This window comes from Primulina tabacum, chromosome 15 (assembly GCF_025594145.1).
Source record: "Primulina tabacum isolate GXHZ01 chromosome 15, ASM2559414v2, whole genome shotgun sequence".
In the NCBI taxonomy this organism is placed as follows: domain Eukaryota; kingdom Viridiplantae; phylum Streptophyta; class Magnoliopsida; order Lamiales; family Gesneriaceae; genus Primulina; species Primulina tabacum.
In genome coordinates, this window is record NC_134564.1 from 35,427,914 (window position 1) to 35,448,856 (window position 20,943).

Below are 20,943 nucleotides of genomic sequence, written 5' to 3' on the forward strand. Positions count from 1 at the left end.
CCAGGAAACGACCACCGCGGAAGAAAATTTCTAGTGCATTAAATGCCAGGCAAATTGCCACTTTCCTCGAAGCAAAACAACTCCTGACCGTCTCTTCGCGGGTAACAATCTGTACATGAGTTGTTCCACTATGTCCCTCTCCTTCTAAGAAGCCTCACCCACCAGCATTCCTCCCCCCCACCCCCTATATTATACCATCTCCTTGACGATACCTGAGCCATCGCACAAGAATCCCATTCTTGAAAATCACAGACTTTGAATCCGCTCTATCTCAAGATAAAAAAGGAAAAAAAAGTCCTTTTAATGACGTCCGCAGGTCGATCCGATTTTCAAGATTTTTTGCCCCTGATGGCGGGAAAACTTGGTGGGGATGGCTTGATTGGGGAACTCTGCAATGGGTTTCAGCTGTTGGTGGATTCTGACAAAGGGGTCATCACATTTGAGAGTCTTAAAAAGAACGCTGCTTTACTCGGGCTTCATGAATTTTCTGATGCTGATCTTTATAACATGATTAAAGAAGGTGACTTTGACGGAGACGGAGCTCTAAATCAGATGGAATTTTGTGTGCTAATGTTCAGATTGAGCCCCGAGTTGATGGAAGAGTCCCAGTTTTTGTTGGAAGAGATTCTTCAGCAGGAGGGTTTCGAATACTTTGACTTTTCTTTGTAATTATTCTAACTTTTGACGATTGTTGAGTTGTGTGGGCGATTATTGGATTCAAATATACACAAATTTAGTAAAGAGTAATGAAATTTAGTTTGTTCCTTTGGATGCAAACAGCCTGCTGTGCTGAATTTTACGCGTATACTTGTTGTATGTTATGAACTGATATAACGATAATATAAACAGTAGAAATATTTCGAGAATAAGCAAAATACCGGTGGTTGTAATTGATTTCATTGTTGGTGACAGAACCTTATTGTGAGCTATAAGATGTAGCAAGATTGATCGGGCGATATTTTTTTCATCTTGTTAAATTTGGTGTGATGGACTAGACCAGCATGATTCACAGCATCAAGAAATTTTCTTCTTCTAAAGTTTAACAGTTCTATTGTGACATATGAGCTTATGATATTTATTAGGTCATTTTCTGAGTGGTTCCAATATGGAGTTCCTGTCTGACAAATACTATACATTCAAGACTTTAATCTACATCAGCAAACCTTAATGGCAGCAGTACTTGCCTATGTCCTTGTATCGTGGAACTTAAGTCATTGTTTAAAAGCATTAGTATCTATCAGTGGATGTTCTTCATATGGAATTTCCGACCTAGAAAGAAACGATGGTAAGTTTTGTGATGACACGTCCTTGTGGTAGTAATTTGGAATTGGGCCCTGAATAAGTCTCAGCTAAGGTGACACTGTTTTTTTCTTGAAAGTAATTTGAGTTTCTTATGGTCATCTTTTTTGGGCAAAATTTGTTTTTGAGGACTCAAACAACCAACTTGCGAAGATAGATTCTGTTTAGAGATGTGTTTTATGAAGCCAGGCCTTCCAGGCACCGATCCTTGTGAAAGGGGTTTAAAAAGAAACACAAAGGCAGTTTTATACTTTCTAATGAGACTCACAAGGTTGTTTGGCCTGAAATTTGAATGGCAATTGAGACCGTCTCTTTGTCGCTGATCTTCATAGAAGGGGACTGCTTATTATCCTTTCTTGGAGAATTAAGCAATGAGCGGGGGCAGATCACATGTAGAAGCTTATGCTCAGTATATGTGACAGGTAAAGAAGGTATGTACCGTCATCTGTGCATGCCTGTGGTTAAACATTATGAAAGAGTTGCAATGCTATAGCCTGCATATATGTACGCATGTAATGAGCAAGAAAACATTATTTTAATTGATTTTTCTTCATTATCCCACCTTACAGCAGAGGAGAAACAAGGCATATTTTGTACTTCACTTCCCATCAATTGGCAAGCCATTAATATGGTAGGGCTTTTTAGCTAGTCCTTCAGGTTAGCAATGAGAAGGAGCACACAGACATGGCCTAAGATGTAATCCAGATATACCAGTTTCTATTGTTCGCCATATGAGTTTGTTAATGATTAACTGGTGAAATATGTGTGAAACGATACTTATGTAAGAATTCGATACAATACAGGTGACAGAGATGGGGATTGACAAACATCGGATTTCTGTGGATTTATGTTTTTAGGGGGGAGCCCGATTCACCGTTTTGTTCTTAACAAGAGCATCGATTTCAGGTTAGAAATACAAAAACAAAGAATGATGCATTAGATATATGAAATGCTTAAATTTATTCCACTATCATTTCTTGAGTCAATTTGGTGTTATTATGCAATTAGTTTTCCACTTGTTATGGAAAGAATCTACCCTGGTAAGGTGCCGAGTTAACCAAGTTTGGAAAAAGTCTTGATCGATCGCAGCGAGTCAGTGACTTCACATCATACGTTGAAATGGTTGGGGTCTTGTATAAAATTATCAATATTCCAATTGAGATTTATCCCATATTGATGTGAAAGCCATTAGTTTGCGAGTCACACCCAAAAATGAACCCGAAAATCACATTTTTTGAGAAAAATTTATTATAATTTTTTTTCTTTTTTAATATACCAAGTGAAGGTGATTATAAAGTGGAGACAAAATTTAACCTTTACTTCTCTTCAGTATATATTAACAAGAGAAGTAGCAGAAGTTTTCTCCAAACGTATGATATCAATAATGAATCTAGGTTGAATTAAAAATAAATATTACTATTTAATAATAAAGACATCAAAGTGTAGATCAAAATCGTATGCATATTCTTCATTTTAATTGTGTTTCAACATTAATCAATCAATACATATTTTTTTATTCATTTTCTTTAATTTTTTGCTAGCCAACAAGCGTATACGATGAACTGTATGCTCTAATTACTTATTGACGTTCAAGCTTCCAAGTCTTATTTCTTTCGATGATCATGTTTTGAGAAGGGTGTGATCATTGGCATACGACATGATTAAAAATAACAGCATAAAATTAAGTTTCCTAAAGAATTATCAGTTCCAACTTCCATGTCATTCTGATATTATTGTTTTATAAGAAACCCACCATATACAATTTACATAGATGTTTGGGAGTTTCGAGGAAGTTTGGTCAAATTCGAAACTGTTTGGCTTCTTGATGCAAAAGCCAACCCAAGATCATTCCAATGGTGGGGTCTCTGTACAAGAATTCAAAAAGCAGACACGAGAATAAAACCAAGTACTTGAAAACATTACTGTCATGAGTATTTTGGTCACCTGTGACGCACTCTCCTAATTTCTTTTCTTCACCTACAATTATCCACACACACTAGCATTTCCTATCACGCAACACGAAGAACCATAAGCCACACACTTCTTTCACTTAATTAATTTACAAAGTAGGGAAGTTCAAGAATTCACGCAATTTCCCTCGATGAGATATTTTTAGGTGCATATTAAACATGTCAATTTTTTTTGGTCAATTATATATACTGTGGGACAACGTCGTTTGTTCGTACCGAGATAATTGCTGCTTCTATTTAAAGTCCCCCAATCCGCCGGAAACGCAACCAATATGAGGTTTCGCACCATAACAAACGTTCTGCAAACTCAATCACTTTATCTTTGCCAGCTGCATTTTCCCATTTCTTTATAAAAGATTAAATCTTTGACAAGAGGGTAGCTCTCTTACCAATGGCCACCAAAATTTACATTGTGTAAGTATGATCTATGTAATCTTTTAGTTCTTTTTTCCCCGTTTCCACTCATCTCACGCGTTTCTTGCTTCTCCGCGACTCCGCGTAATTAATTTGTCTTTGGGTTCTTAAACTTGTGTGAAGGGTTAATGCTGCAATTCTTGAGATTTTAATTGTCTTTGTTTTCGTATTTTCCATTTCAAACTTTTGATCCACTTATTGTGAAGGGTCAAGCCAATAGCTGAATCTTTTGGCTTTTGTCTTCTTAATGCTTTAATCACTGCTTTAAGCTTACATCATCAGTCTGAAATTATGAATGGAAAAGGAATTGATCGCATATTATTAAGGTTTATTTGATTAGACCAATAATATCATACGCGCTTCCGTGATTATGATGATGGTTAAACTAGTTTTTCATTTACGTTTTTTTCTTAAATTTTACGCCTCTATATAATTGAAATAGTTTATAGCTTGTTAAATGTATTATTCAATATTCAGATTATTTAGTTACCGGTAATCATGTCGTGTTCATGTGTTTTACCTCTGTAGTGCAAGTTAGTGAGCGTTTGAGCTAATTATTTTATGAGCAATTACAGTAGGTGTATTATATTATAATACAACCATCATAGCTTGCTTATGTGTTCTTGGTTAATATAATATTGTTGTTTGTGATGGATTTAAAGATTCAATATTTAATGTGAATTGTGCTTCTTGTGTCATTATTCATCAAATGTAAAGCCTAAACTTCTCAATGTAAATGCGTATTTGGCAATAGGACTCTGTTTCTGGAAGATGTAAATCCTCAAGAAACTGGTTTCCCTGTGCTAGTACTTTTAAATTTACGGTATAATTGCAATAGGTTAGAGATGGAGTAATCGTAGCGTATTGGCAATAGTAATTATTTTTTCCCGGTTACACAACAAAGAAATTCTGTTTGTATCGAAATTTTAGGATATATTCATGTGTAGTAGTGACAGTGGCTGGAGCTGTGCTGTCATTTGGTTTGGTCAGGAGCTATTTTTGTTCCTTGTTGGACTAAATTTTTCAGAAAAGATTTTTTCGCTATGTGATGGGACGGCATGAGGCAAGCAAAATTCTTCTGGTATTCTATGAACAAAAATAACTATAAAACTTCACCAAATAGGTACTATTCTATGTATGGTCACGTGGAGAAACTGGCGGAAGAGATAAAGAAGGGAGCTGCATCTGTTGAAGGGGTTGAAGCCAAACTATGGCAGGTACGAGCTATATTTTCTTCTGTTATCTCATTGTATTTTTTTAAAGAAAACAAGAATAGATGTGGAACGTATGCATGTATCCGACAATTTATTATATTTGAATTAACTTTTAGTAATTTAAATTTTTAGACAATTGCATGTATTTTTCATTGAAGTGTCTGTTGGTCCCCAAGTGTATCCCAACGCTTAGGTAAAAGATTTGGTGCTTCGGCTAGTTTCAAGCATTATGGCTATTATTATTTAATTTGAGGAAAATAAAGTATTTTCTATACACGCTTTTACATGATATTTGTTCTTAAGTTTCTTCATATTGATTGTTCAAAAAAGAAAAAAGAGTGTTACATTCCTATAATAAAAGTATTTTTAATCTTTCATTTGAATCTTTGCGTTCCAGGTCCCTGAGACACTACCAGATGATGTTCTTGCAAAAATGGGTGCACCTCCAAAGAGTGATGTACATATTATCACGCCTAATGAACTTGCAGAGGCTGATGGCTTCATTTTTGGCTTCCCTACGAGGTTTGGAATGATGGCTGCCCAATTCAAAGCGTTTCTTGATGCTACTGGAGGTCTATGGAGAACACAGCAACTCGCTGGAAAGCCAGCTGGGATTTTTTACAGCACTGGATCTCAAGGCGGTGGCCAAGAAACTACGGCGTAATTCGCTACGTGATAGTCCCTGTAACTTAGTAGAAAACAAGACGTTGCTCAAAATTTCAAACTCATCAGCAATCCATCGTTTTCTTTGTCATTAAAATCATCCAAATATTCAACACATAATTGAGTCTATGATTTATGGCAGGTTAACTGCTATTACTCAGCTTGTTCACCATGGAATGATCTTTGTCCCCATTGGATACACATTTGGAGCTGGCATGTTTGAAATGCAGCAAATAAAAGGAGGAAGTCCTTACGGTGCTGGAACTTTTGCTGGCGATGGTTCGAGGCAGCCATCCGAGCTTGAAATACAGCAGGCTTTTCACCAAGGCAAGTTAATTGCCACCGTTGCCAAGAAACTGAAGAAAACCACCGCCTAAGCTATTCCATATACAACATATTGTTTATGGTTTTACGATCTATTCCTTTTCCTACTGATATAATATCATGCAATGGATGTGTATTAATTCGTTATGATGTTCCCATCTATTTGTTCTGTTTGATAAAGTGTTATGCCAAGGTCTCAATTATGATACTGTAAACTGCTTTCGGCGGTTGATTCCCTGTGTTTCCATCATATAGATTGGATTTGTGAAGTGTCTAGATCTTTGTTGTGGAGTTCAACTGACGAGTCGGTGCGCTCATTGTCTTATTAAAATGAAATGTTGCACCGGCCTCACTGCAGTCCTTAAAATTTGCGTGGCTCAAACTTGAAAACCAAACCCTCCATGCACCTCCACCACATCAACCACCATCACCGAAGGACATGGTATGGCGGATGAGGGGTCCGGGGGAACATGCCATTGGGGAAAAATGAGAGTTGCAACGATCAGACATAAATGGAACAATTTATCCGTAGATTTTGAGAATGTTTGAAGAAAATAGGTACTTCTAAAACGACGGGCCGGGGGTTTTGGACTTGGTGTTATCTTGTACGTTCAAGAGATGAGTTTCGTTTTTGTGACGTGTTATCCGCGACACGTATATTTGAACTTTGCAATGATATGGTGTCATTGTGATCCTAATTTCCGAGTCAAAGAAGCTTCAGATATTCCTTATTCCAACAGCGGACAATTTTCTGATTCCATGGTTAAAGTAGCTTTTCTTGAAAAGCTTTAATTTCAGCTCAGGATAGGATTATGGTGGTTGGCACCATCTTCGATAAAAATCCTTAGAGCCTTTATCTTGTGTTTCAACCGAAATGCAAGGCCAATTTTTTTTAGTTAGTGCTCGATTACTTTCAGACAAATGGTGTTATCTTCTTGGCAAACGTAATATTTGGTCTTTTTCACCGAACCTCCGGATCTATCCCAAATTCAACACCCGCTTGAAAGTTCTTCCAGCTTTCACATTTAAAAAAATGATAATACTGCGAAACCTGAGTACGTACATACACAATATTAATCAAAATTATAAGCAAACTTTGCCAAGAAGACAAAATCTTAGTTTGAAGTTTAGAGAGTTAATTAATGTTTGATGATGCTACTCTCTCTAATCATGATCGATATTCAACGTGCAAGATGCTTTCTTTTTGTCCTCGTTTATGCTTCTAAGTAAAGCTAATAAGGCTACCCCTTTCCACAAAATATTCCATACTATGCTTGATAGCTATGGCCTAGATGTTGGTTCATATACTCAAAGTAGATATAAATATAAATATATATATATATATATATATACACTTCATTCACCTCAATTACATATGTTTCGTTTCTTTTTTCAGTTATCTTAGGGAGCCAGTTAATTTTTTTCCTTGAATATCGTGTGATAATATATACTATCTAATTAAAGTAGAACTTCAAATTTTCAGTGGAGTAGGTATCTTGTGAGACGATTTCACGAATCTTTATCTATGAGATGAGTCAACCCTACCGATATTCACAATAAAAAGTAATACTCTTAGCATAAAAAGTAATATTTTTTCATGGATGACCCAAATAAGAGATTTGTCTCACAAAATACGACCCATGAGACCGTCTCACACAAGATTTTGTCTTTCTCCAATGAATGGTGAAGTCTTATTTAAAATTATTATATCTTCATTGTGTCATTTTATCGATATTATTTTTGTTTATCCTAAAATAAACATAAAAAAGTAATATTTTTTTCATTAACTAAATCGAGTTGGAGATAAGTTTCACAAAATTAACTCACGAGACGATATCTTGATATAATAATTGTGCAAATTATATACTGGATTACTCTCTTGGTCGGTTTATTGTATAAGGTCGCTTTACCTTCCAATGAAAGCAGTTCAAAGTGACCCATTCGATGCAAAGCACAAAAGGCATAGGCATGAGTACTGATAGGCTCCCTCTGGTATCATGGAACATTCAACAGGAGCAAAATTAAAAATCTATTCTTCTTTTAAAATAAATAAATCTTTGATTTTACTTTAAATTTTTTAAAATACCATTTAAAATATTTTTGAATCCAAAAAATAACATTTTGAGCCTCGAATTAACTTTTTTCTATTTTATTTGATTTCCAGAAAGAATATTATAATTATAAAATAACAAAAACCCTAAAAGGAAGGGGGCCGCTTGGCCCGCTTCTGACTTCCACTAACATATTCCAGACATATAAACAATTCAAAAGTGAGATTTCCAATCAATTGATCTCCCCACACTGATACACTCCTGTATTTATTCCTTTCATGTCTTTAACAAAGAAGATTAAAGTTACGTGCCAGCTCTGAGCAAATAACGCTTTCATCTACATCACCAAAAGCTCCTTTATACATTTCCCTTGTTCTTCATTCGGCTATAAATTATCAAATTCCTATGCAAACTAATCTACACTTAATTTAGCATATATAATTCTTGAATTATTACAAAACTAGTTCAAATATCTGAATACAATAAGTTCAATCAAATCTTGGCCGAATAAGATAAGCTAAGCTGCATAATTTTGGCTGTCGCCAGCCATGGCCCAACTCTTTTTAATCCTTTACCTTTAGTGAATTTCTTTTAATCGCTTTTGGCATTTTTTTTCGCTTCTTTCATCACCTGGATTGATAAAGGATATGAGGGCTACATTTTTTTCATATCCTACTTTGTTAAGAGTTTGAGAAGTGTAATATGCTACCACCACATGGAATCAGGCTTTTAATTACCAGAATAATAATGCGATCAAATCAGTATACTTTGGTCACCAAAACCTTTTTTTTCCCATGAATTTTCGTGACCGATTATACTGACTCGTCACAGTAGCTTATCTGAACGTTCCTCCGAAAGTAGGAGTCCAAAAATCAACCGTTGTCTCTTGAGTTACAGGGAAGGTGCTGGAAACTGGTACTAAACATAACCCTCGACTTCTAAGATCTTGTCGCGGCCCATCTCCTGGATCCTTTGATTTATCAGATATCTGCATGCGAAACAATATAATTCAAAGATAATATATATACTAGATGTCATTATTTCTGCCATTTTAATCACTAGTTAAGTGAAACAACAGAAATGTTGTGTACCTGTTGGCGCTGAACGGGAGCTCCATTTTTCATATATGGAGTACTTAAAACCTGATATCAGACACGAGCGCGCACAACAAGTTAATTAAATTACTTAACCAAAATTTTCGACCTTTCTTGTGAAACTATAATGGAAATAAGTCAAAATGGGACTTACACTAACTTGTTCATGGAGAAATTTTATGTATTCAATTGCTTCAGATAACACCGAAGCTGTATCAGTCTGAGAAATTTCAATAGGTTAATTAGATGAATAATGTGATCAGCATTTCGTTGTTTGCTTCTAAGATTAAAGAAGTGGTTAGTGGAATCCACTTGAGGGAAAGTGATGAATTTTTTTTCAGAAAATTAACTAGTTACCTTTCCAAAAGGTGAGACTAATTGTTGTAGTGCAGTTATTCTGTCTCCCATCCTCTCTTTCCTCACCTAATCAAGAGCAAAGTTGTGTGTTTATAAATGTCATTTAATCTGTTTTGTAGTATACAGAAAGGATTAAGATGTTAGGCTTCAACTTTTTCCTAAATATCTTCGTCAAAATATCATGATCATTAAAAATGTATAATACCTTATTACAAGCCGGCAACGGTGAAGAAATTTCATTCCGGGATCTTTTATTTGATGATGATTCCGTGTTGTTTTTCTTTGTTGTCATACCTGAATCCCGAACTTCCAATGTATTCTTGAAAATGCAAAAGAAAAAAAAATGAAACGATGAAGAAGAAAAGAAAATTATTAATGGACTAAACCCTAGAAAAAAAAATGAAACGATGAAGAAGAAAAGAAAATTACTCATGTTGTATGAATTTACGTTAGATTCTTCTTCTTTTCTATTTACCTTCGGCTTTTCATCAAAGGATGGAACTATGGGAATCTGCGTTTGTAGCGCGGGGAAAAAGCCAGATCGAGCATCATTCATGGTGGCAGAAGCATTCCAGAAAGGAGTGTTGTTGGTGAAATGCAAGTGACTGCTGCCAGCACCAGGCGGCAGCGGCTGCGGATGTTTGGGTGGTGATGTTCTCAAGAATTGTGGAAATTTATTCCAGGAGGGCATCAACTCCCCTGGGTTGTGGCCATAACCACTCGGCGGATAAGGATAGTTCATGGACCGATTCTCGTAGTTCTGCGGCTGGTTTTCAGACATTAATAGACCATAGGCTGCAGCAGAATCCACCTGATAACCGCCGGTATTTAGATTCTGAGATGTTATTGTACTGTCATTGGAGTTAGCCTGAGAACTAAACTGTGACTGATGATCTAAGGTAAAACCTCGATTTATTTGCTTAAAATCGCTAGCGGATGAATCTTCAGATGAAGCACCGGTATAAAGTTTGTGCCGCCAATGCTCATGCGAAGATGCAGCTGTCCCAGATTCTTGCAGGAAATTGCTGGTATTTGAATCTTCTTGCAGCATAGAACGAAAACTGCTCTCAGATTTTTCTCCTCGACTACATATATTATAAACAAGAAACCAATTAAAATCATAATCACAAACAAAATTCGACTACAAATATAGCACCAAATCCATGCAAATAAAAATGTATGATTCAAGAAAACAATGAAATCATAGAGTATACAAAACTTACAACATAGCCGGGTTCCAGTCCATGCCTTGCGAAGAAAGGCCTAATCCCATCATTTGCAAGTTGGGAGTAGTTAAAACACCGCCTCCAGAGTCTGCGGAGGTCTGAGTTTGCACCACCATAGAGCCACCGGATGCAGCTTCGGAATCAATGGAAGACCTGGATTTCATGTCCACCATATCAGTAGGCCATTCGAAGTTTGCTATTGCATTTAACCTCGCCGAAACCGAAGCCGGTGTTGTTCCAGAATCGTTAACTCTGTTAATTCTTGTTAAATCCCACCAGTTTCCCCTTCCCAGATGAAATTCATCTGACATAGCTATAAACCTGTTTCTGAAATTACTATCAGAATTTCCTTGCTTTGACTTGTACCTTTACTACGTACTTCTCCACAGATGCTTATGCTTGAAGGCTCTTTCTTTGTCTCTTATTTGTTCTTAATTTTATAAAAATTAAAGGAAACCGATTTGCTGCATATAAATATTTATACTAATCATAAAGTTGAAGAAACTAAGGTGAAGAATTTGGGTTGACTTTTTTTAGGTGATGTGACAAAGGAAAGGAGAGGTCATTTTGAAAGCAAATTCCCTGCTTAGCCAATTAGATATATATTATATACAATCACATACAAAAAACTTCTTTCCTCTGTGTTTATCAATCCCTAATAGTATTTATTCTTTTTCTTTAAAATAATAATAACTTTGATTTTTACAACTATTTTGAAAAGCCTCCATACTGACAAATCACAGATATTAATTAGAATACTCGATCTATTTATCCTACTCTTATATAATGCATTACTCCTCTTATACATTATAAATTTTGATTGATTTTGAAAAACTTTAATGCAATACTTTCGCACACATTCAAAAAAATGCTGGATGTCGTAGTATATAAAACTTGAGAGATTGATTTTAAATTTTGAATAGTAGGTCTCTTGTGAGACGGTCTCACGAATCTTTATCTGTGAGACGGATCAACTCTACCGACATTCACAATAAAAAATAATACTCCTAGCACAAAAAGTAATATTTTTTCATGCATGACTCAAATAAGATATATGTCTCACAAAATACGATCCGTGAGACCGTCTCACACAATTTTTTACAAATTTTAAAATAATTCGCAAGAAATCACACATGATAAGATTTGAGTGCTTCTTGGATCAAAACTTGAAGACACTACGGTGTTTGTCGAAATAAGACTAGCTAATTCGTTGTCCTAATTGTTTTGATTTTTGGGATCACTCCCTCCCCTAATTTGTGTACAGGAAGAGGAAATATCCGATTTCCCATTTGTGATGAGATATATATAGGGGTGAGCAATATTTCGGTTAAACCGAATTAACCGACCGAACCGAGCCAATTCGGAAATTCGGTTCGGTTATTTCGGAAATTCGGTTTTTAAGTTTAAAAAATATCGGTTAATTCGGTTCGATTACGGTTTTCAAAATTTTGAAATCGGTTAACCGAATTAACCGATTTATTAAATAATATTATTTAATAAATTTTTATGATTTATCAATATATATATATATATATATATTTAAATTTTAAATTTTAAAATTTTATTTGTTATTCTTATTCCCCTTTCACGATATATATATTTTTTTGTGGCCATGTTATGTTATTTTATAAAAAACATGTATTAATTGTGTTCAAACAAAATTTATACATTTGTGATGTGTGTGATTTTATATTTTTATGCATTTGTGTCGACGGTAGTGTTCAAAAAAAATTACATATATAATTAAAGTTAATTCGGTCCCCGACCGAATTAACCGATTTTAATTCGGTTCGGTTTTTATCGGTTATGAAAATTAATTCGGTCGGTTCGATTATGGCTAAATATTTCGGTTCGATTCGATTATTGCTAATTCGGTTCGGTCGGTAACCGAATACTCAACCCTAGATATATAGACAGTGGTGGAGTCAACGTCAGTGACTAATGCCACCACGTTGAATTCACAAAAGACATCATCTAAATCAGGTACCTGAATGTGGCCATTGGTGACAATGGAAATGTGTTTGTGTGGAAACATAAACTCAAGTTTCAATTTGTCATTAATAATCATACAACTTGTGCCCGATAGTAACATGACTTCATTCACCTTGGAGGACCACCGATCCATTATCGATCGGGCATATATTTTTATATGTTTTTTTTTAGGAGTTTTCTATTCTATTATAATATTATATTTTTTAATAATGTGCCTCAAATGATACTGCCTCGTGCTACTATTATGGCATGGTTTTATGGACGAAATGTTCAAGGACGGAGACTTGAGTGATCTATTACCTCGACTATTAGTTGCTTACAAACCAACCATATCTTACTCTTCAAGAAAATTCTCATAACCTTTTGATTCTTGCACAATATTTTGAGTACTCGAGATGTTACTATATGAGTGGTATATAATGTTTTGCTCGTGAGATAAAATGATAAGATACATGTATATTTATAAATTTAAGTATTTGTAAAATATGAATCAAATATGTAACGAACAATAATGTGTAATCGAATAATACATAACCATTCGCATCATGCATATTTTAATAATACTTATAAAAAATTAAAATGTAATTTAAGTATCGCCCACTTGATTTTCAGTGCTTACAAATGATTTTAAATAGCTGGATTTTGAAGAGTCGTCGAGGGGGCTGACAAGTTTTGAAAATAAAAAGGAAATCAATTTGAGGCAAGTGGTAAATTTGATTTCCACCCAGAAATGATAACTTATTAAATATTATAATTAATTAATGATAATAAATACTTAAAGACGAGAGTGGTGGCGGCGGCCGGGCCGGTGGCGGCGAAGCAGGACTGAAATAGGCTAGGTGTGTTCAATTTAATTTAGGGTATGTCAACGAATGGGGTCCACGCGGTAAATGCGCGTGCGGGTGGAGAGGGTCCCAACTAGTCCTATGAGTCAGAGCCTGAAAGCGATCCCAACTGTTAAAGCTCAAAATTACATCCCATCTTCGTTCTTTAATTCTAAATCCTAATCATTTCATTGATTCATCATTATATACGCCTACCGGTATTATATTCTTTGTCAAATTTTATTTTTAAAAATGACCATTTTTAAATGTATTTGAGTAAATTTCAAATACACAAGGTTATCCATTTTCAAATACAGGGGCGGAGGTACATGAAAATATACGCGGACTTCAGCTCGGGTGGCTCAATTTTTTTAAAAAAAAAATTATACGTAAATTTTGTATAATTTTGAAATAATACGATATTAGTTCGGATAGATCAATTTAAAATATTAAAAGATTGTAGAGTTTAAAATTCTAATTCGGACACTGTTCAAATACATTTTTTATATTTAAATTTAGAGAGAATATAAACACTACAAATAAATATCAGATTTCACGTTTCCCCCACAAAAAAACCAGTTGTAAGTTTTGAAAACAATGCCTAGTAACAGCCTAAGGCGACTCTATCGTTTGGATCCATCGTACTGTATTTCAAAGAGAGATTGATTTTATACCTAAGCAACTCTGTCGCTTGGAAATACAATTTATTTATTTATTTATTTATCTAACATTGTCCTGAAAATGAGGTAATTATGACGCAAGCTTGATGTGCGAATACTGACAAAGTAGACAGGTGCGCAAAGTCTTTCAAATAGACATTGATTACTCCTAAGATTTTCCTTTTAATTATGAGGGGGCAACATGTCAAACGGGTCAAGGACCAGAATAAATAAAAGAACAAAGTACATTGCTGACCAAAGTGGGAGTCGGGTCGGGTCGGGTGAGGAAGACGATTGATAATACTGGCTTCCCCCTGGCTCCATTTTTCTAATCTCATGAGAATCACCCATTTTTACTTTCCGGGTCAACTTGAATGTAAAGTTGAATGAAAACTAAAGTCTCTAATCGGGACAGTACTTATATTTGTAAATTACATTTTTTTTTAAATTTATCATATTTTTTAACGTGAAAATTTTAATACTTTCGTGTTCTCTATTATTATTATTTTGTTGTTAATTTAAGAAATTATATTTAAAAGTATCGTATCTATTTTATTTTTAAAATATTTTTTTTTTTATTGTAAGTGTCATGCATGCATGCAGCTTAATATTGTGATGGGTTAATAATACATAAATACAATCTTTGATTGATATTGCATCAAGATGTAATATGATAATAAATTATGTTGGTTCGATAACGAAAAGTTTAGCTAGTAACGCTACATTTATTGATACGAGAAAAATAAATATGAAGATTATATTGAAATTACTGTGATGTATGCAAGATTTTATTTTTTTTTATCATAGAAGTTCTCGAAAATGTTCATCTTATATATATATACGTTTTAGTTGATTAGTACTTTCCACCAAAAAATTTTCCCATGTTTTTCCAATATAAGTTTGTGTGAAGGATGGGATAGAAATTATGGATTCACATAAATTATAAGTAAAATAAATTAATATCAATAATCAACAATAAAGAATTTTGATTTCGTTAAATTTACAAGTAACGGTAGTCGGTTGCAACAGTGGTTTATCAAAAGCAAAGATCTACGAGGTGCAAAGCGTCATACGATCAAGGTTTAAAACTTTGCAAGTTTAAGCGATTTTAGTATGAAATTAAGAAAATTAAATTTAGTTTTTATTATAATTTAATTATATCAAGTCAATTAATAAAATAGATAGCATAAATATACAATTTTTACGAATAAATACATTAATTTTCAAGTTATCAAGTACATAAGTCTCAAAATCACACATTATGTGGAATATGCATGACTTTTTCCTATCCATATTGCCATGTTGTTGGGTCAAGTGTAATCTCTCCTAAAAGAAATGAATGGTCTAGGACAAATTCTATTTTCTGTGCATTTAAGGTTTTTTGTTTAAAAAAATCATATTTATAAATATTTATTATTTAAAAAATATATATATATTATATATATAAGTTAACTTAAAATTTTATCTAATATTTTTTGTTATTTCACGTTTGTTACACGTTTATGGCCACCAAAGAGTTACTTGACTATTTGTTTTTCAAGCTTTCACCCAAAACACAGTTTTTTCCTAACATTTTATGCCTAACTCGTCACATTTTAGAACACAAGTCAAAAGTATCAAAGAAAAGACATGTAAATGGTAGCAACCAAGAGTTAATTTATTGAAATCTGATCTGCCACTCAGGTTGTATTCATGATGATTGATTTGAAATACAAGAATTTTCGATTATACTTTTATTATTGATAATTAAAAAATAGATAAAATTTTAAATTCATACATTATTTATTTACGTATTAATTACACAAAATATAATAAATCTCAAATGTCTTCATTATTAGATAAACTTCAAACGTATCTTAATTAATATAAAACACTATATAAACATATGATAAATGAATTTAAAGTTTGTGACTTTGTTTATCTAAACTAAAAATACACATTCGGATATATTCAGTATCAATCCATTCAAATGAAAACTCAATTAACTAAATATCATGCCATGACTACATATAATTAACTGATGTGACAGAGAAGAAACTTTGGTTGTCACGCATCAAAATTTTATTTCAAGCACCTAAGCAGAATAATTTTGGAAGTTGACTCCGGTTTTTCCAATTAAGTCAATAGGTATTACTTATTTAACCAGATAATTTAGTTAGTGGCAAGTGTCTTGTCAACATATGAATTGACTCTGCTCCCGCAATTGGGTAGGTTTGTCCAGGCAGGTAATTTCCTCAATCAGTAGAGGACAAGAACTGGAAAATAATAAGAATATTTAATAAATAAGTAAAATAAAGTAACATAAAAATCAAAATCTCACCACATTGACCTAAAACAATTCAATTATATATATATATACATACATCTCAAATTTATGATATATTTGTATCAAAAAATACATATACATGTACTTTTATATCTTCAAAAAACATAGGCATTGATTTTAATTTATTTCTAAAAATATTCCACTATTATAAATATAAATAGAATTTATTTAACAGATCTTGCACCAAATCCAGTCGTGAGGGGTTTGCATCAAGGGACCGTGGGCTAAAGAAGTGGTTCGGGTCTAATAAATAAATCTAACATTGGGCTTTTGGGTCTGGCCCAAATTGTTTGCAATCTCTCAAGTTTGAACACCACCACCCCAAAAAGATAAAACAGTAATATATTGGATTACACACTAAAACACTCATTCGAAGATGGGATTTTGGGCTTAAGAAGAATCCATTAAATACGAATTAATGGAGCCGAGCCACGAAAGGCTTGCTACTGCAGATAAATTGTACCCATTACTAGAAATATTGGATGTTCTGTGAGTTTACTCAACTCCTTCTGGCTAGATAGTGTCATTTTCCAAAACGGCCCAAGGACCAAGCCCGGCATGATTAATGGCTAGACCTCAAGAAAGATCCACTCGAGGACTTTAATAAATAATTTTATTGTATAATGCAATTTAAGGGATGAACTAAATTTAAATTGAAATTCTTTTTAAAATTTGCGATTCAATAATGTATCTCTGGTGATATACATGTGTTGAAAGAAAAATGTAGAATCTTGTTGATAAGTATGAGTTTGCTGAGTTTGTTTGTGAAGTTCCTCCTGTTTGTTTTCTAGTCTTTAAGAAGAATATTTAAGACTTGTCGGCCCGCTTGCAAGACTTATTTCTTGGATCCATACACGTGAAGTGTTCCAATCTCTGTCAAATTATCCTTGGTAAAGTGGATTTTCCAGACACATTTTGAGGTTTTCAACACTTCGAACCCCGAAACTTTTTAGTTGAGTGGGTGAGAAGCGAAACGATGATCTAATATATTTAAACAATGGCAAACATATCTTTAAAGAAAACAAATAAAAATAATAATGACAATGGTGGAGTCCAACTCGTCCCAGGGCAAAAAGGAGTGTTTAGCTAATGTCCAAGGAGATATGAAGGAATTCAAGAAAGCTGAAACTGGGCCTAGACTACAGCTGTTCCTGTCGTAAAATGGGCCAGATCCGAAGTGGCCCATCCTGCTCGTGTGACCCGATAGTCAGCTGTACTCGAGAACTTGTGCCAATCATGTGGATACTGAGATTACACGAATGTGAGAAAATAATAATAATAATAATAATAATAATAATAATAATAATAATATGTAAACATTATAAGGTTAAACCATTGTTTAGCGTTTACACATAAGACCCCCATCTGGATGCTTGTATTCGAGAAAGGGTCCGGAGATAGGGGCGATGCAGATGAGGGGATAAGGTGGGGTGCCCCAAACAATTTATTTATTTATTTATATAAAGTGGGAACCTACTTTCGTTATTTTGCAGTGCATATTAGGTAAACTCTCGAGTTAAATCATGTGTGACAAGCTCGTCCTTGAAAATGTTGACAGAGATAATCTAATTTCTGGTTATTGGTCAATCATTTACCTATTCCATCAACTAAGACATGGGCCAAACAATTTGTTTTCTTATATACTCGCCTTCTTGTTGAAAAATAACACATTGAAAAAATAAAAGAAACGCTCGTATTTCGTACAAAGACATTTTAATAATATCTTGTCACGTTGAAAAAATATTATCAACTCCACCAGAATTTAGTACCTTGGTTATGGCCTGCTGGTAGTACTGTTTGTAATGGAAAATACAGTAATCTCCCCCAACGCACACCAATAAATTTCAAGAAAGAGTGTGCCTCTCTATGTGTATTCGTAATTATTTTCAAACTCTACATGAATGTGTTCTCCACGTACGTTGAATGAGAGCCTCTGTCTTAATAAACCATTTTTCAATGTCAAAATAAAAGTTAGCGGACGAAAATCAAAACACGATGCATGCTTACTTTATAGAGACTAGCAAACTAGGCGTATCTTTAGAAAAAATGAGTTCAAATAAAAGAGGTACACTTTTGAGGGGGTACTTTGGTGGTCAAGGGGATGTTTGTTCTCTTCTGACCCCATCGGTTTACCCAACTTGAGACATGAAACGATGGCCTAAAAGGCCTTATCCTCATTTAATAACACTCACCACTATTTTTACCCTAAACCCCGTGGCCCCTCATTCACGAGAAGAATTCGTTTTTGTAATTTTGACAGAGGGATTAGCGAACCACGCACGCACTTCATTTGCATAAAGCTAGATTGCATCCAACTCATCTTGATGCATTTTTTTAGTTAATTAATTCCAGCCCGCCTCGCTCTGATTCGAGATATAATTTAATAAAATAAAATTTGCATTTAGAGATTTTGAAAGCTGGGACAAATCTAACAAAGAGATTGGGAATCTAAACATGCAATCAATAATGAGAATATATAAATTAAAGCGTAGAATCGTAGCTAGCTAGGGTTGAATATGTGTGTATGTGTGTGTTTAATTAGTACTATTACTTTTGATCTATCTTGTCATGTTTTGTTACTTTATATCAATGGGTTTATCGTCTTCCTTAGCTACATGTTAGGCCATAATGAAACATATATATATATTTGGGCCACACTTAATGCCATCGCGAGTCTTCCAATCCTTACCATGTAAAGTGAGAGACAAACTCATTTATTCTTTTGTCAACGCCATGTGAATTTGTCACCACACCCCAAAGCCATTTTTAAATAATTTCCCTTTTCTACTTTAACAATTTTTTTTAAAACTTTCAATTGCATTTTTAACTGAATATAATTAGGAAAAAGAGTTTCAAACAGATCTACTATTTTATAAAATCCTTTTTTCGACATAAATGTTATGATTTGAGTCAAATCCTCCAATCTAAACACATCCAAACCTTTTAAAAAAAAGTTCAAAACTCTTCATGTATTTTTCCCCCAATATTCTGATGACATTTTAAATTCTCGATTAAAAAAATTGATGTATGGAGTTTTTAGGGAAGTAAACAACTACTACTCAAGGTGCTGCTGCTCGGTTTCCACTTCAAAAAAATTCAAACTTTATTTTATTCAATTTTTAAACATAAAAATTAAATTAACTTTAATTAAAGTTTCTTCAAAATTGTCGACCTAGAAAAATATTTGATTTTTAAACCTTTTTTCACCCCTGAATTTGAAATTGTCTTTTGCAATATATTAGCTAATCAAGTTATAACGAACATTAATCCAATGAAACGTAGCAAAATGCTAGCTTCCATAAAATACATGGTAAAGCCCACCTGCCAACGGGATTCTTGGTATTCTTTCCTATAACGGAATTTTGTTTAATTACAATGCAATAATTTCATGCTAATGTAGGCCATTTAGGGTTTGGTTTATTGTTGAATTTTGGCAGTTTAGAAAACATTATTTCCTCCTAATTGCTAGGGTTTTCAAAAAAAAAAATCATATTGCAAAAATTAGCCATTCAAGCAAGATGCTTATTGATCATTTGGCATTATTAATAATTGAACAATACTTAATTTTGACAATAAGTAACACTAATCTAAAAGTTTTAATTAAGTTTCTTAATTATGAATTACAAATAATATATATCCCATTATTGTACGCCATTTGTTCGTGTCATTTTGTTTTAGCGCCTTTCGTCAACAAGTGAAATGCCCTTTTTTAACCTATCAAATTTGAATTCCCAATTCCAAACACGTATTTAGAAAATATCAACTCTATATGGATTTCAATCTTCTTTTTTTCTCACATATATTAATTTAGAGAAAGAAAAAACCGTAAGTTTAAACATGCCAAATATATCATACGTACCCTCGGATGATATATTTGAAATTTTATTTATATATTTTTCTTGAATTTTTTTAGCAATTTTTAAAATAAAATGGGCCGTATTTTATCTATTATTTAAACATGGACTCCCAAACAAAGACGATCGATATGCTTAGACGTTCATAAGGACATAAACTTATCAGATATCAAGCTAGGTTGGAGTCAATGTAGTACCATTTGTTCCACGTAGATTAGAAAACGGAGTTTAAAAGTATTTATAATAGCTTACAACAAATTTTAAAAAACAAAATTGAATTAAATATTTTTTGTAAAAAAAAATAAAGACGAATATGAAGTAATTAGCATAAGATTTTATCGAAAAATAGCGTTTGTGTAGGACCCCGCGCGTAACACTCAAAGGAGAAAAAAAATCTCCCATTGTTTGTTTTTTACTCAATCAAAAGACAAAAACCAAAAACAAAAAAGTATATCTGCCAAGTATGTTATATCACATCGACTAAACCCCAACTCGACGGTAGTAATTAATTACTGTTCGATACAGGACATTTTGATGTACAGTATGAATAACTAAGTTGGTAGTAATTTGGAGACCGACGCATTAGTATGTATACACAGTACGTAAGAGAGATTGAGAAATTTTGTTTTAAAAAAAAAAATTGGGAAGACAAGACAACACTGGCTTTTGTTTTGTG

The 20,943-nt window shown here is 33.7% G+C and overlaps 3 protein-coding genes across 3 annotated transcripts; 2 read left to right on the plus strand and 1 right to left on the minus strand.

The window, feature by feature from the left end:
• The first annotated feature begins 89 nt into the window (after positions 1-89).
• LOC142526383 (calcium-binding protein KRP1-like) lies at positions 90-764 on the plus strand. The gene has a single exon (XM_075630744.1). The coding sequence runs from the start codon at positions 304-306 to the stop codon at positions 667-669; it is 366 nt and encodes a 121-aa protein (XP_075486859.1). The 5' UTR covers positions 90-303; the 3' UTR covers positions 670-764.
• Positions 765-3,362: 2,598 nt separating this feature from the next.
• LOC142526382 (putative NAD(P)H dehydrogenase (quinone) FQR1-like 1) lies at positions 3,363-6,119 on the plus strand. The gene is made up of 4 exons (XM_075630743.1): positions 3,363-3,683; positions 4,807-4,900; positions 5,295-5,557; positions 5,703-6,119. Exons 1-4 carry the CDS (start codon positions 3,661-3,663, stop codon positions 5,935-5,937), a joined length of 615 nt encoding a protein of 204 aa, XP_075486858.1. The 5' UTR covers positions 3,363-3,660; the 3' UTR covers positions 5,938-6,119.
• A 2,499-nt stretch (positions 6,120-8,618) lies between these two features.
• LOC142527731 (transcription factor bHLH123-like) lies at positions 8,619-11,190 on the minus strand. Its single transcript, XM_075632637.1, has 7 exons — positions 10,610-11,190; positions 9,862-10,471; positions 9,592-9,705; positions 9,387-9,452; positions 9,184-9,249; positions 9,027-9,077; positions 8,619-8,923 (listed from the first exon to the last, which is right to left on the minus strand). The coding sequence occupies exons 1-7, from the start codon at positions 10,921-10,923 to the stop codon at positions 8,771-8,773; spliced, it is 1,374 nt and encodes a 457-aa protein (XP_075488752.1). The 5' UTR covers positions 10,924-11,190; the 3' UTR covers positions 8,619-8,770.
• Positions 11,191-20,943: the final 9,753 nt, after the last annotated feature.